At 50.4% G+C, this 16,343-nt stretch overlaps 1 protein-coding gene across 1 annotated transcript; it reads left to right on the top strand.

Moving 5' to 3' along the window:
• The first annotated feature begins 393 nt into the window (after window positions 1-393).
• Window positions 394-6,458, top strand: LOC127572658 (C-C motif chemokine 19-like). Its single transcript, XM_052020151.1, has 4 exons — window positions 394-540; window positions 2,784-2,910; window positions 3,753-3,848; window positions 4,455-6,458. The coding sequence occupies exons 1-4, from the start codon at window positions 480-482 to the stop codon at window positions 4,462-4,464; spliced, it is 294 nt and encodes a 97-aa protein (XP_051876111.1). The 5' UTR covers window positions 394-479; the 3' UTR covers window positions 4,465-6,458.
• Window positions 6,459-16,343: the final 9,885 nt, after the last annotated feature.

Below are 16,343 nucleotides of genomic sequence, written 5' to 3'. Positions count from 1 at the left end.
GTCCGGGGGTGACCTGGGATCCTCCCCCCGGGAGCCTCCTGACATCACCTGCGCTTCCCCCCGTGCCCTGAGATTCACCTCCCCACCCCCCCAGCCCGCTGCGTTCCGTCACTATTACCCAGGGGCATCTCCCAGGTGCCCAGACCCACAGACTCGGTTAATCAGGTGAAGAAAACTACATTTTATTTGGCCACATGCCAACTGACAGAAGAACAGCAACTATGAATTAAAATAGACTCATTCAATGAGGGCACGCCTCCTTAAGTAAATCTGCTTTGTTCAGCAGGGCAGAATTAAAAGGGTAAAAAACACTCGCCTAGCAATTGAACAGTTAATAATCAAGTTGAAACCAGCACTGAGTATATATAGAGGCACCAGTCCACTGCTCAAGCTGAGAGCTTCTGATCTGATCAAAGACCAGTTCCTGTGGGAGCAGAACTTTCTACTCACTCACCAGCGGCTTACAGAAGTCAGTCAGGATGACCCTTCACATCCAGTATGCCTTGCTAATCTGTGCTGCACTCTTTCAGCTCTCTGAAGGTAAGGTGATGCTCTACACAGACACAGGGGGACGTCAAGGATCCTGGGACAAGCCATGGTACTTTAGTTGGGGGTGGAGTGTGGAGAACTTTGGGTTAAAACATCCCTGACCTGACAGATCGGATTTGGATCTTTTTACATCACTGTCCCCTGTGATGTGATTTTCAGACTACAGGACGTCCTAAATTACTATATTCTGGGGTCACATCTTTTGTAGAAGGTTTACCCTACTTATTTTGGCACGGGGGACCACTTGGCCCATCAGCTCGATGCTAGCTTCTGGCAGCAATCCCATCAGTCCCGCTCCTCCCTTCTTCCTGTCTCCCTGCAGCCCTGAAACTTATTCTCTCCCTCGTCTACCCTTTGCATTTCTGTGGCGTCCTGCCCCATTCTCAGCACCACCCAAAATGTTTTGCGACCTGCAAATCGCTGCTTGGAAGTCCATTGGCTGTTTTAAGGACAGTAAACCGGCAGCCAGTTTGCCCACAGTGGCGCAGTCAGTAGCCGCTGCCTCTCTGATCCTGGTTCAATCCTGACCTCCGGCGCTGTCCGTGTGTGGAGTTCGCACGTTCTCCCTGTGGCCGTGTGGGTGCTCCGGTTTCCTCCCACAAATTGGTAGGCTAAGTAGCTGTGTAAATTGCCCTTAGTGTGTAGGTAAGTGGGGGAATCTGCGGGGTGAGTTTCTGGGAATGTGGGGAGAATAAAATGGGATTAGTGAAATGGTCAGTGCAGACTCGGTGGGCCAAAGGGTCTGATTCTCTGCTGTATGACTCCATGACCAGGAGTGGGCATGCAGTCGATGGGCTGTATGGTCTCTGTTCACTCAGGGGTAAGGAATGACCAGGACCCCGGTTAGATCTCCTGGATCCTCTCCGCAGTAGGGGCTCTCTGCAATGTCTCGGCTGCAAGGTGCCACCTCTGATGCAGCTACACTCCCTCAGCAGTGCAGCCGAGGTTCAGCGGGGGTCACGGGCGTGAGTCCCTGGGGCAAGGGTTTCATCCCCCCCCCAGTGCGCGGAGAGGTTTCAGGGCCCGTGTATCGAGCAGAGGACACTGCATGTCGTTTAACTACCTTCTCTGATCTAAAGCCCCCCCACATACCCCTTCTCCCACAACCCCCACCTTCCTTGCCAGGCTAGGGACAGAAATGGGTCAAACACCCTCTCCCCAGGAGAACGAGTGCAAATCCATACCCGGGAGAGGAGGTTAATCGAGCCCCTCCCCACCACCATAACCCTTTGCTACTTCAATTCCCCATGGGCACACAGACTTTGCCCCCTGCCCAGAGACTGAGTTGGCTATTTGACTGCAACAGCCTCACAGACAAGCTCCAAATTACCTTCTGCACTTCTTCCCCCACACCGAGCAAGTCAAGCTGGGGTGGGGAGGCTGGGGGCGTGGGGGAGCTGGGCTTTCTTTACCGCAGCCTGCAAGTACTGAGGTACAGGTCACCAGATAACTGCAGCATACAAAGAGGAGGTAGACCAGGGCCCAACAGTGCTAACTCCTCCACCATCACCTTGGCTCACGGCAGCCCCCACTGCTGGAAACAGGAGGGCAGCAGGACCCTGTGGAACACCCCAGTTGCCCCTGGTACACTACAGGGTAGTGTAGTGGTTGTGAACTAGAGGAGTAACCCAGTGATCAATAACCTGAAGAACGCGAGTTCAAATCCCACTCAGTACAAAAAAGAGGTGGGGGCTGTGTTTGTAGTAAATGAAAATTAAATTTAAAAAAAAACTGCAATAGTAAAATTAAAACAGAAAACGCTGGAATTACTCAGAAAGTCAGGCAGCGTCTGTGGAGAGAGAAACAGTTAACAGTGTCTGAGTTTTCACAGCGATTTTTGTTTTAAATTCAGATTTCCAGCATCTGTCATTTATTTTTATTTTCGTTTAGACCTGGAGCTGAAACATTAGTTGTGTTTGTCGGGCTAGTGGGAGGAAGGGAGGGAGAGGGAGGTGGGGAGGGAGAGAGGGAGGTGGGGAGGGAGAGAGGGAGGTGGGAGAGGTGGGAGCGAGAAGAGGGGAGGGAGAGAAGGAGGGAGAAGGGGAGGGAGAGAAGGTGGGGGAGAAGGGGAGAAGGGGGAGGGAGAGAAGGTGGGAGGGAATGGAGGGTAGGAGGGAGGGAAGGAGGGAGAGGAAGAAGGGAGGAGAGATGGAGGGAGTCACTCTCCCTCCCACATCGACAGCCCAGCTCCGCACCCTCTCATGTTCTCCCCTCCCTCTCTCTGTGTGTGACAGGAGGCCGAGGAGACGACGGGGCCACGGACTGCTGCCTGGACGTCAGCAACAGAGTCATCCCCAGGCGCATCGTGGCAGGTTACAAGCTGCAGGGAAATGCCTCGGGCTGCCGGATCCCCGCGGTGATGTGAGTGTCAAGCGCTGGGTGTCCCCGGCGGGAGTTAACCCACCCCCAACACAACACAAGCCTGCAGCCAGTCCCCGAGACCGGCTATTCGACTGCAGCTACCATCACCTCATTCCACTCCAGATCTCGCTCCGGGGAGGGGGGGGGGGGTTGCCTGCAGATGACGGGGCGAGAGATGAACCGGGACCCCTCTCTCGGCCACAGCCGGGGGTCAGGTTCACCCTCTGGTTGAGAGACAGCGATCCCCTTCCCAGCACCACCCCCACCTGCCCCCTCAGCGCCCACGCCCCTTGCCCCTCCCTGTGGCAGCCGCTGTGGGACCGGGATGTGGCAGGGGGCTCTGGAAGCAGACCCTCACTCTGGGACACAGCAGCGCCGAACTAAAGCCCGCACAGGCCACCCCCCGCTTTACGGAGGTTTGCGTTCCTAGAAAGCGTTCCGTATCGCGATTTTCCGTAACGCGAGGACGCGTCATCTGCACCTGCGTCAAGAAAAAGAAATTACGTTTAATGGCTTTTCTCCCACACAGAGCGGATTCTATTCCGCATCTCGTATCTTGGGGGAGCGATTTGTGAATTCCGTGAGGGCGGGGATACCGTAACCCAGTAACGTGGGGGGGCGGGGGAGGGGGTCACCTGTCAGCTCCCAAGGGGACCTGACAGGTGGATGGTGAGGGGTGTCCACCCGTGGGGGAGTCACCAACCAGGGGACACAGCTACAAGAGGCCCATGAATTAAAGTTGAGGTGTGTAGAAATTTCGTACCGGCTGGGGGAGTGGGGAGTCACGGAAGGAGGGGGGAACATGCAGGTCCTTACCCACCAACCATTCTTCCCTTGGACAGATTCATCACCATCAAAGACAGGAAGCTGTGCGCTCCACACAACGTGCAGTGGGTGAAGAGGCTGATGAGATGGTGTGACAAAGTCAAAAGTTCAAGGTAGGTGAAGCTCCAGCCTCAGTGGGCATTCAGTTCCACGCCACAATGCAACCAATCACCTATCAGCCCTGGGCCAAACTCTGGGCGAGTTGTTGCATTGCAGGATTTTAACTCTGCATCTCACCCTTGTGTGTGATGGGACGGTGTAGAGGGAGCTTCATTCTGTCTCTGACCCTGGGAGTGTGTGATGGGACGGTGTAGAGGGAGCTTCTCTGTGTCTGACCCCGGGAGTGTGTGATGGGACGGTGTAGAGGGAGCTTCACTCTGTGTCTGACCCCAGGAGTGTGTGATGGGACGGTGTGGAGGGAGCTTTACTCTGTGTCTGACCCTGGGAATGTGTAGGTGGATCTTTACTCTAAATCCAACTTCTCCCCGGGAGCGTTTGATGGGATAATGTAAAAAGACCTTCACTCTACATCTAATCTATGACATTAGCAAGGTGTGTTTTAGCCGTGACTTTGGATCCGTAACCCTTCCCTTGGCTGCTAACCTACTGAGACCTAACTAGTATCGATTAGCAGCAGCGTACCTGTCCTGTAGATGTGGTGAAGTCTGTGGAACTTGCTCTTTTTTCTCATTCGTTCCCCTTCCAATCTTTTTCTCCAGTGGAAAGTAAAAGCCCGCGCGGCGGGCAGGAAGAAGTGAGAGGCCGTGGAAGTATCGTGGCTCCAGTCGTGAAGCTACATAGTCTACAGCATCTTTCATCTTCACCTGCCATTACATTGTGAGAAGCTCTCCTAGACAGTCCCACACCAATGTGAATACACTTCCGTCCACTTCCTCAGGCTGCTTGGGAAACATAATCCCAGTTCCTTTGCCAGGAGGATGTGCACCACTTCATTAATGCTTGCTGGCTCACAGCTTCCAACTCGGAATGGGGCAATGCTTGTTTATGGCTGGCACTGGCTTGTAGTGCATATTCTTCACTATATCAAGCAAGGGGATCTACCCTGGTCCACTGAGGAGTGTGGAAGGGCATAACACCATAAGATATAGGAGCAGAATTAGCCATTCAGCCCATCGAGTCTGCTCCACCATTCAATCAGGGCTGATTTTATTTCCAACCCCATTCTCCTGCCTTCTCTTCATAACCCTTAACCCCCTTACCAAACAAGAACCCATCAACCTCTGCCTTAAATACACCCAATGGCTTGGCCTCCACAGCCGTCTGTGGCAACAAATTCCACAGATTCACCAACCTCTGGCTGAAGAAATTCCTCCTCATCTCAGTTCTAAAGGGACGTCCCCTTATTCTGAGGCTGTGCCCTCGGATCCTGGACTCACCCACTGATGAAAACATCCTCCCTACATCCACTCTATCTAGGCCTTTCAGTATGCGGTAGGTTTCAATGAGATGCCCCCTCATCCTTCTGTAGATGAACATAAAGAGATCAGGGGCTGACAAACAGGGTTCGGGATGAGGATGCAAATGTGGATGCAGTGAATCTCTGCTCCTCTGTCCAGCGGCTGTGTATCTCTGCTGAGTTGGGAGCGTGCTGAATTTTGGCTGTACGATTTCGCTCATAGTTACACAGCACAGAAGCAGGCCCTTCGGCCCAACTGGTCCATGCCGACCAAGATGTCCCATTCAAGCTAGTCCCATTTGCCAATGTTTGGCCCACAAACTTCTAAACCTTTCCAATCCATGTACCTGGCCAATTGTCTTCTCTAAAATTTATTGTACCTGCCTCAACCACTTCCTCTGGCAGCTCGTTCCACATACACACCACCCTTTGTGTAAAAAAAGTTACCCTCAAGTTCCTATTAAATCTCTCCCCTCTCACCTGAAACCTGAGCCGTCTAGTTCTTGATTCCCAACCCTGGGAAAAAGACTGGGTGCATTCACCCTGTCTATGCTCCTTCTGATTTTATACACCTCTATAAGGTCACCCTTCAATCTCCTACGCTCTAAGGAATAAAGTCCCAGCCTGTCCAACTTCTCCCTATAACACAGTCCCTCAAGTCCTAGCAACATCCTTGTAAATCTTGTAAATCATCCTTGTATAACATCTTTCCTACAGCAGGGCGACCAAAACTGAACACAATACTCCAAGTGCCGCCATGCATTTCTGAAGTGATGCATATTCTCCGACTGAATCATCTGTAAATAGTTCCATTGTGCTGATTGAATAAAATTCTGGATTTCTTCCTATTGAATGGTTGTAACTGAGTGGATATTATAGTCCAAGAATCCGTGGTCAGCAGTGATCCTTTGCCCTGGTTTGTGCGGAGATCTGTCAGAACCCCATGCCTGACTCTACACTGTGGAGGTAAAACGGAAGGATGTAATACTTGGGGTTGAATTATGAGTCAAACATTTCTGAAGGATGGCTTGGGTCATCATCAAACACTGTACAATGAGGGCAGGGTCATGGGTCAGAGGTTCTGAGACCAGGGATGTCAACTCGGAGATGGAATTTTCTAGAAATATACTTATGGAAAACCCCTGTGTTTGCTGAAGTTTAAACCTAACTATATTAACTGTTTTGATTTTGTATTTTTCTACATTTGAAATAAATACTTTGCTCTTAATTTCATAGATCAGAAGTTATGTATCTTCTTGTAGCTTGCTGATATGAATAAACAGATTAAAGACATTTCCTAGTTTTGACAAAGTGGTTCTGTTGCTTTCTCATTGCAATGGATGAGAGGCCCCGGGGGGGTGATTTGAGGGAGGGGAGGGCAGATTGGAAAAGTAACACTTTGTATTTTCACAGTAGCAACACAGCACAGTAGCAGAAGTAGCAGGCACGGTAGTGCAGCGGTTAGCGTAACGCTTTACAGTGCCAGCGACCGGGGTTCAATTCCGGCCGCTGTCTGTAAGGAGTTTGTACGTTCTCCCCATGTCTGCGTGGGTTTCCTCCGGGTGCTCCGGTTTCCTCCCACATTCCAAAGACGTACGGGTTAGGAAGTTGTGGGCACGCTACATTGGCGCCGGAAGCGTGGCGACACTTGCGGGCTGCCCCCAGCACACTCTACGCAAAAGATGCATTTCACTGTGTGTTTCGATGTACATGTGACTGATAAAAATATCTTAAAACAGATCTTAAAACAATCATCGCCCTCCTGCTTACAGTTCACAATTCTTTGTGTTCAAATCCCACATGTCAGAGAGGTCTTTTGGACGTGACTTTAAACTGAGGTCCAGCTACTCTCTCAGCTGTTTGCAAGCATGTTGTGTAGACACAGGAGACGGCAGACGCTGGAATCTGGAGCAACACACAACCTGCTGGAGGAACTCAGCGGGTCAGGGAGCACCTGTGGAGGGAAAGGAATGGGTGACCATTTGGGTTGAGGCCCTGCATCAGGACAGCGTGTAAGGGGAGATGGCCAGTATAAAGAGGTGAGCGGGAGGGGAGAGACAGGGGCTGGTAGGTGATAGGTGGAAGCAGGTGAGGAGGAGGAGGAGGGCAGGGGGAACCAGGTTGGGGTACAAAACCTATTGTCGCTGAGAACAGTGGAGCTCCCCAATGTCCTGAACCCTCAAACAACACTGAATCAGATTATAGTCAGACACACAGAAACAGGCCCTTTGGCTCCACCATGTCCATGCTGACCATCAAGCATCTATCTACACCAATCCCATTTACCGGCACTTGTTCTGTGCCCTTCTCTGCCTTGGGGATTCAAATGGTAGTCTGATACTTCTTAACGTGTGACTGTACCTGGAGTGTCATTTATGGAAGTTTGGTCTGCACACGCAGAGTGAAGCTCCCTCTACACTGTCCCATCACACACTCCCGGGGTCAGATACAGAGTGAAGCTCCCTCTACACTGTCCCATCACACACTCCCGGGGTCAGATACAGAGTGAAGCTCCCTCTACACCGTCCCATCACACACTCCCGGGGTCAGACACAGAGTGAAGCTCCCTCTACACCGTCCCATCACACACTCCCGGGGTCAGACACAGAGTGAAGCTCCCTCTACACTGTCCCATCACACACTCCCGGGGTCAGACACAGAGTGATGCTCCCTCTACACCGTCCCATCACACACTCCCGGGGTCAGATACAGAGTGAAGCTCCCTCTACACCATCCCATCACACACTCCCGGGGTCAGATACAGAGTGAAGCTCCCTCTACACCGTCCCATCACACACTCCCGGGGTCAGACACAGAGTGAAGCTCCCTCTACACTGTCCCATTACACAGTCTCAGAATGTTTTCTTGCTCTGGGTTTCTCTGTAAAATGTCAGGTCTGACTTTGACCAAAATAATATCAGTGAGACCTTGTGCAGCTGACAGGCAGTGGGTTTTCTCTGGAGCAAATCGAAGGTGGTTTGACCGTGGATTTACAGAATTGTTACAGCATAGGAAGAGCCCATTCAACCCATCAAATCCATGCTGGTGGCCAGTAGAGCAAATCACGATCCTGTCCCACTCTATCGAACCTCCTCCTCTTCACTCTGAGAAGAACAACCCCAGCTCCTCCTGTCTAAAGTCAAAGTCATATACACATGTGTGCACAGCTGCAATGAAAAACTTACTTGCAGCAGCATCACAGGCACAGAGCATCAGATAAGCAGCATAGACAAGGTGGTCATGGTGTTGCTAAACTCTAGTGATTAAGGTTGTGCCGGTTGGTTCAAGAACCGAATGGTTGAAGGGAAGTAGCTGTTCCTGAACCTGGTGGTGTGGGATTTCAGGCTTCTGTACCTCCTGCCCGACGGGAGCTGTGAGAAGATGGCAGGGCCCGGATGGTGGGGATCTTTGATGATGGACGTTGCCTTCTTGACGAAGCGCCTCCTGTAGATACTGCCGATGGTGGGGAGGGATGTGCCCGTGATGTATTGGGCAGAGTCCACTGCTCTCTGCAGCTTCGTATGTTCCTGTGCATTTGGATTGCTGTACCAGACCGTGATGCAACCTGGATACTTACAACAGTACATCTGTAGAACCCCGTCTAACCCTGGAGCTGAGATCTCTGCATACCTGGAACCACTCCACTAAGACCTCTACACTCTCGCTGGGATACTCACACCCTTCCCAAGCAGGGGCTTGCAGAACATTTGCACACTAGGACAGCACAGTGGCTTAGCTGGTACAGCCGCTGCCTTACAGCTCCAGGGACCCTGGTTCAATCCCGACCTCGGGCGCTGTCTGTGTGGTGTCTGCCCCGGATGTTCCGGTTTTTTTCCAACATTCCAAAGACATGTGGGATTGGTGGGATTGGCCACTGTAAATTGCCCCCCAGTGTGTAGGTATGTGGTAGAATCTGGGGTTGATGGGAATGAGGGTGAATAAAATGAGATTAGTGTAAATGGGTGGTTGATGGTTGGTGTGAACTCAGTGGGCCCAAGGAATCATAGAGTTATACGGGACAGAAACAGGCCCTTCGGCCCAACTCATCCATGCTGACCAAGGTGCCTACCTGAGCTAGTCCCATTTACCTGTGTTTGGCCCATATCCCTCTAAACCTTTCCTATCAATGTACCTGTCTAAATTTCTTTTAAGCACTACTTGTACCCACCTCTACCACTTCCTCTGGCAGCTCACTCCACATACCCACCACCCTCTGGGTGAAAACCTTGCCCCTCAGGTCCCTATTAAATCCTTCCCCTCTCACTTTAAACCCCCTAGTTTTAGACTCCCATGACCTGGCGAAAAGACTAACCATTCACCTTATCTCTGCCCCTCAGAGTTTTATAAACATCTATAAGGTCACCCCTCAGCCTCCTACACTCCAGGGAAAACAGTTCCAGCCTGTCCAGCTTCTCCTTATAACTCACACCCTCCAGTCCCGGCAATATCCTTGTGAATCTTTTCTGCACCATCTCCAGCTTAGCGTCATCCTTCCTGTATCCAGGCAACCAGAAGTGCACACATCCTGAAGAACCTGTGCTCTATCACTCGACAACTCCAAAAGACACTTGGACAGGTCCATAGATGGGAAAGGTTTAGAGGGATATGGGCCAAACACAGGGAAATGGGACTATCTTAGATGGGAATCTTGGTCGGCATGGACCAGTTGGGCCGAAGGGCCTGCTTCCGTGCTGTGTGACTCGATGACCACTTCTATACACTCTGCACATGTCTTTATGGTCAGTGACCTCAGTTGACTCCCTTCACTTTGATTTGTCCTCTGCAACTTTGGCTGGGAGTGGGAGGTAACAGCAGATGATTAACTGATCAACTGACCTGTGGCTGTGGGGAGGAGGAGAAGGTGTTGGGGGTGGGAAGGTGGGAAGACAAGGATGCAATGCAAGAAAAAAGAGTGTGAACGTGAACTTGAAGAAGAGCAAGGGACTGTCCAGCAGTGCCCAGGATTACCTGTCCGTGATCACAGTCCTGTCTGTGGGGGCTTGCTGTGCATGCTACGACAGGGGCCCAGCAAACCATTCTGTTGGGAGTGTTGGTGACTGAGGGGTGATCTTATAGAGGTGTATAAAATCATGAGGGGCATAGATAGGGTGAATGCACTCAGTCTTTTTCCCAGGGTTGGGGAACTACAGGGCACAGGTTTAAGGTAAGAGGGGAAAGGTTTAATAGAAACCTGAGGGGCAACTTTTTCACCAGGGGTTGGTCAGTATATGGAACGAGCTGCCAGGGGGAGTGGTTGAGGCAGGTACATTAACAAGATTTAAAAGACACTTAGACAGGTCCATGGATAGGAAAGGTTTAGAGGGATATGGGCCAAACGCGGGCAAGTGCGACTGGCTCAGATGAGAATCTTGGTTTTAAGAATAAATTGAATAGATACATGGATGGGAGAGGTCTGGAGGGTGCCGGTCAATGGGACTAGCGGAATAAAGTTTTGGCACAGACTAGAAGATAAGATAAGGTATGATAAGATTTCTTTATTAGTCACATGTACATCAAAACACACAGTGAAATGCATCTTTTTGTGTAGATTGTTCTGGGGGCAGCCCGCAAATGTCACCACACTTCCGGCGCCAACATAGCACGCCCACAACTTCCTAACCTGTATGTCTTTGGAATGTGGGAGGAAACCGGAGCACCCGGAGGAAACCCACGCAGACACGGGGACAATGTACAAACTCCTTACAGACAGTGGCCAGAATTGAACCCGGGTCGCTGGCGCTGTAAAGCGTTACGCTAACCGCTACACTACCGTGCCTGCTGGTAAGGGCCAAAGGGCCGAATGGCCTGTTTTCTGTGCTGTAGTGTTCTATGGTTCTATGGCGCAGACCAGTTGAGCTGAAGGGCCTGCTTCTGTGTTGTATGAACCTATGACCCTAAATGGTGTTACAGCGTCCTGAACCTGTGAAAGGCAGGAGATCAAAGTCGGTCTGGCTCTGTAACATGAAAGGTGCAAAGAAATCTCAAAGTAATAAATCAATCAAGGGAGATAAGTGGTGTGGTAATGGAAAAGTAATCGTCCTCGGTGTGGGGAAGACTTGTTTCCCTATCACAGCCAGCCCTTTATCAGAAGATAAGTGAGGGGAGAATTGATCTTAGTCACAAGTGTTATCTTGTGCAGTCCTGGACTTCAACTCTCAACACCCAGCCACATCATAAAGCTTGAACAGAAAATAAAAAGGTACTGAGTGAGCTCTCTCAAGCTGCCTGACATTCTTGGGTTCAGCTGACATGAATTGTAAACATCTGGGTCAGAGGGTTTACCACACAATAAACTCTCTGGCTGGAACCCTGGATACTCACAAGATCACAAGACAAAGGAGCAGAAGTAGGCCATTCAGCCCATCGAGTCTGCTCCGCTACCTCACCATTGGCTTAACTATTCTCCCATCTAGCCCCAATTCCCGGCCTTTTCCCCATATCCCTTGATACCCTGACTAGTTAGATACCTATCAGTCTCCTCCTTAAACACCCCCAATGATTGGGCCTCCACAGCTGTACGTGGCAACGAATTCCATAAATCCACAACCCTCTGGCTAAAGAAATTTCTCCTCATTTCTGTTCTAAATGGGTACCCTCTAATTCTAAGACTGTGAGGGATACTACTGAGGAATTGAACATAATAAGAAACAGAAGCAGGAAAAGACCACTTGGCCCCTCGTGACTGCTCCACCATTCAGTGAGACCATGGTTGACCTCAGACCACTTTCCTGCACTAACCCCAAACACCTTCATTCCCTCAGTATCCAAAAACCTGTCAGTGTCTCTCTTGAACGCACCCAGTCACTGAGCCTCCACAGCCTTCTTGGGCAGAGAATCACTTTGGGTGAAGATCGGTGGAGTTGTTGACAGTGTGGACGGTAGTCTTGGGCTACAGGGTGATATCGACCAGTTGGTGAAATGGGCAGAGAAATGGCAGATGCAGTTTAACCCTGATAAATGTGAGGTAATGCATTTTAGGAGCACAAATGAGGCTGGAACATACATACACCACGAATGGCGGGGTACTGGGACATACTGAGGAATAGAGGGACCTTGGTGAACAAGTCCAAAGATACTTGAAGATGGCAGCATGGTAGGTAAGACACAAGAGAGACTGCAGATGCTGGAAATCTGGAGCAACACACACAAAACGCTGGAGGAACTCAGCCGGTCAGGCAGCATCTGTGGAGGGAAATGAACAGTCAATGTTTCGGGCTGAGACCCTTCATCAGGACTGGAAAGGAAGAGGGCAGAAGCCAGAATAAAAGGGTGGGGGGAGGGGGAGGAGCACGAGCTGGCAGGTGACAGGTGAGTCCAGGTGAGAGGGGGAAGGTAGGTGGGTGGGGGAGCGGGGGAAGTGGGAATGATGTGAGAAGCTGGGGGGTGGAAGAGGCAAAGTGTAGTAGGTAACATGTTTAGGAAGGCACAGGGGACACTGGCCTTTGTTAGGGCATTGAATACAGGCATAGGGAGGTTATGCCCCAACTTTATAAAACCTTGGTCAGACATCAGCAGGGGTACTGTGTGCTCTTGGGTCACCACACTGCAGGAAGGGTGTGAGAGCGCTGGAGAAGATGCAGAGGAGAGTCACTGGGACGTTGCCTGGGATGGAGCAGTTCAGTTACGAGAAGAGACGGGAGAGGCTGGGTCTGTTCTCCCTGGAGCGGAGGGAGTTAAGTGGAGACATGAGTGAGGTATATAAAATAATGAAGGGTATAGATAGGGTAGATTGCGGGAAACTTCTCTCCATGTCAGAGGTAGAGAAAACTAGGGGACACAGATTTAGGGTGAGGGGGAGGAGATTTAGAGGGGATCTGAGGGGGACCACCCTCACCCAGAGAGTGGGGAATACCTGGAACACACTGCCTGAGGGAGCAGTGGAAGCAGGGTCACTGACAGCATTTCAGAAGTGTCTAGTCAGTAACTTGAGTCACCCAGGCATACGGACAAAGTGCTGGGAGATTTATTAATACAGATGGGTGCAGACTGGTCAGTGTGGACCTGGTGGGCCGAATGGCCTGTTTCCTTGTTGTGTGACTCAATGACTGAAGCGCCGACCCCTTATGTTGAGGTGGTGATCCCTAGTTGTTGACTCCCCAGCCGGGGAAGTGTTTCACTGTCTGGGAGAGAGGAGGGTGGGTTGACAGGGGAACCCCTTACCTACCTGCTCACATGTGCATAAAAGGAAATCTTGGCTCATTGTGAAGCAGAGGAGAAGCCAGAAGCTTATCCCATGGTTCCCTGAGCACAGAAATCAGAAACTTCAAAGTTATATGATTATGTGTTGTACTTTAGTATGATAAAGCAATGTGCAAATACACAGGCCATTATTATTTAGTCATCAATTGTCTTTGCAATCTACTGGGGTGGAGTGTACATGCAAACACAGCTTGGTTGGGGTATTTCCACAGTGCATCCCCTTCACCTTCCTCCAATTCTTGCTCTTTCTGCATCTATCTGCTTTCCTGGTGGCCATGCCTTCATCTGCCGAGACCCCGACCTCACCAACTCATCGCTCCATCTCACTTACCTCCTTCAAACCTAGCTACCTGGCCAAAACTTGCCCTGTTACTGCTTGTTGCGAAAGATTTCTGCATTCGAGGTTTTGAACAAATATACAGAGCCTAGGTGTGACCGTACCTGGAGAGTTGTGCGTAGGTTTGGTCTCCTTATCTAAGAAAGGATACACACGCCAGAGAGAGCGTACAGAGGCTGATCAGACGAACTCCTGGGATGGTCCTATGGGCAGAGATTGGGTTGATTAAGTCTGTATTCACTGGAGTTCAGAAGAATCTCATTGTAGAACATATAACAGTACAGCAGGGGAACAGGCCCTTCGACCCACCATGTTGTGCTGAACTAATTAAGTGAATGATGCCTGATTACAACTAATCCATTCTGCCTACATAATGTCCATCTCCCTCCATTCTCTGCACATCCATGTGCCTATCTAAGAGCCTCTTAAGTGCCTCCACAGTATCTGCCTCCACCACCACCCCTGGCAGCACAGTCCAGGCACCCACCACTCTCTGTGTAAAAAACTTGCCCCGCACACCTCCTTTAAATTTTCCTCTCTCACCTTAAATGCACACCCTCTAGTATTAGACATTTCAACTCTGGGAGAAAGACACCAGCTGTCTACTTTATCTCTGCCTCTCATAATTTTATAAACCTCTATCAGGTCTCCCCTCAGCCTCCACCGCTCCAGAGAAAACAACCCAAGTTTGTCCAACCTCTCCTTATAGCACATGCCCTCCAATCCAAGCAGCATCCTGGAGAACCTCTTCTACACCATCTCCTTCCTGTACCGGGGCGACCAGAACTGAATGCAATACTCCAGACGCGGCCGAACCAGAGTTTTATAAAGCTGCAACATAACTTCCTGATGCTTGAACCCCATGCCTCAACTAATAAAGGCAACCATACCATATGCCTTCTTTGAAACACACAAAAACTCTGACAGGGCAACTGATGCAGCACAGGTAGATAAGGCGGTGAAGAAAGTATGTGGAATACAGGATTCAGTCCTGATGCAGGGTCTTGACCCGAGACGTCAACAATTCCTCGCTCCCTCCCCCCACCCCCCAGACCCCCTGTTGTTTTTTGACACAGGACACTTGCCTTCTTTAACCAGGGTGAACAATGTAAGAGCAGGAAGGCAGAAGCACAACTTTATAGTCAGAGCCTTTTTCCCAGGGTGGAAATGTCAAATAGCAGAGGGGATAGAGCGGGAAAGTTTACAGGAGATTTACGAGTATTTATTGTTGTATTTATTCTTAGGATAGAGGAGTTTAAGAGGTTCGTAGACACATGAATGCGCAGAGAATGGAGTGATTATGGATCATGTGCAGGCAGAAGGGATTAGTTTAATTAGTCATCATTAGCTTAATTAGTTTGGCCTGTTCCTGTGCTGTACTGTTCGATGTTCTATGCACTTAATGTGAGGGGGGAAAGTTTAAAGGAGATGTGTGAGGCAAGTTTTTTACACAGAGAGTGGTGGGTGCCTGGGATGCACTGCCAGGGGTGGTGGTGGAGGCAGATACGACAGCAATGGTTAAGAGGCATTTAGACAGACAGATGAACAGGCAGGGAATGGGGAGATGTGGATCACATGCAGGCAGATTGGCATAATGGTCAGTATAGACACGGTAGGCTGGAGGGCCTGATCCTGTTCTGTACTGTGCTGCTTTCTATGTTTATAAAACATCAGTCAGGCCACAGCTGGAGAACTGCGTGCAGTTCCGGTCACCAAACTGTGGGAAGGACGAGACTGCACTGGAGAGAGTGCAGAGGAGAGTCACCAGGATGCTGTCTGGGACGGACCGTTTCAGTAATGAGGAGAGGCCGGACCAAATACAACCCCACCAATTTTCATTCAAGTGCAGACCTACTAATCATACCCCCTACATCCTTATTAAAGTCACTTATACATATGACAAACAACGAAGGTCCCAGCACCGATCCCTGCGGTACACCGCATGTTTACAGACTTCCGGTCAGGAAACCAAATCATGAGGGGCAGAGACAGGGTGAATGCACTCAGCCTACGTCCCGGGGTTGGGGAATCAAGAACCAGAGGCCACAGGTTTAGGGTGAGTTGGGAGAGATCTAATAGGGAGCTGAGGGGCAACTTTTTTACACAAAGGATGGTGAGTATATGGAACGAGCTGCCAGAGGAAGTGGTTGAGGCAGGTACAATAACAACTTTTAAAAGACAATTGGGCAGGTACATGGACAGGAAAGGTTTAGAAGGTTATGGGCCAAACACTGGCAAATGGGACTAGCTTGGATGGGGCACCTTGACTGGCATGGACTAGTTGGGCTGAAGGGCCTGTTTCTGTGCTATGACTGTGTGATTCTATGACGCTATCCACCATGACCCTCTGTCTCCTATCACCTGGCCAATTTTGGGTTCAGTTCACTGACGTGCTTGGGATCCCTTAGATTTGTTTTCCCTGCAGTGGAGGGTGCTGAGGGGGCACCTAACAGAGATCTACAAAATTATGAGGGGTACAGATACGTCGATAGCAGAAAACCTCTCCCCATGATGGAGGTATCTAAAAGAGAGCAGAGGTGTAGAGTAAACAGTTCAGAGGGGATCTGGGGAAGAATTTATTCCCCCAGAGGGGGTTGGAACCAGGAACGCACTGCCCGAGGGGGCAGTGGAGGCAAAGACTCTCACCACATTGAA

This window comes from Pristis pectinata, chromosome 7 (genome assembly GCF_009764475.1).
Source record: "Pristis pectinata isolate sPriPec2 chromosome 7, sPriPec2.1.pri, whole genome shotgun sequence".
Classification (NCBI taxonomy): Eukaryota; Metazoa; Chordata; class Chondrichthyes; order Rhinopristiformes; family Pristidae; genus Pristis; species Pristis pectinata.
The sequence above is the reverse complement of the archived record's forward strand: the minus strand, read 5'-3'. Positions and strand labels throughout refer to the sequence as shown.

What these genes read in the sequence shown, in the direction of transcription:
- LOC127572658 (XM_052020151.1), top strand. Translation starts at nt 480, where the DNA reads ATGACCCTTCACATCCAGTATGCCTTGCTAATCTGTGCTGCACTCTTT. An exon ending in ACTCTTTCAGCTCTCTGAAG is followed by an intron (nt 541 to 2,783) that starts GTAAGGTGATGC and finishes TGTGTGTGACAG; the next exon opens with GAGGCCGAGGAGACGACGGG. An exon ending in TGCCGGATCCCCGCGGTGAT is followed by an intron (nt 2,911 to 3,752) that starts GTGAGTGTCAAG and finishes TCCCTTGGACAG; the next exon opens with ATTCATCACCATCAAAGACA.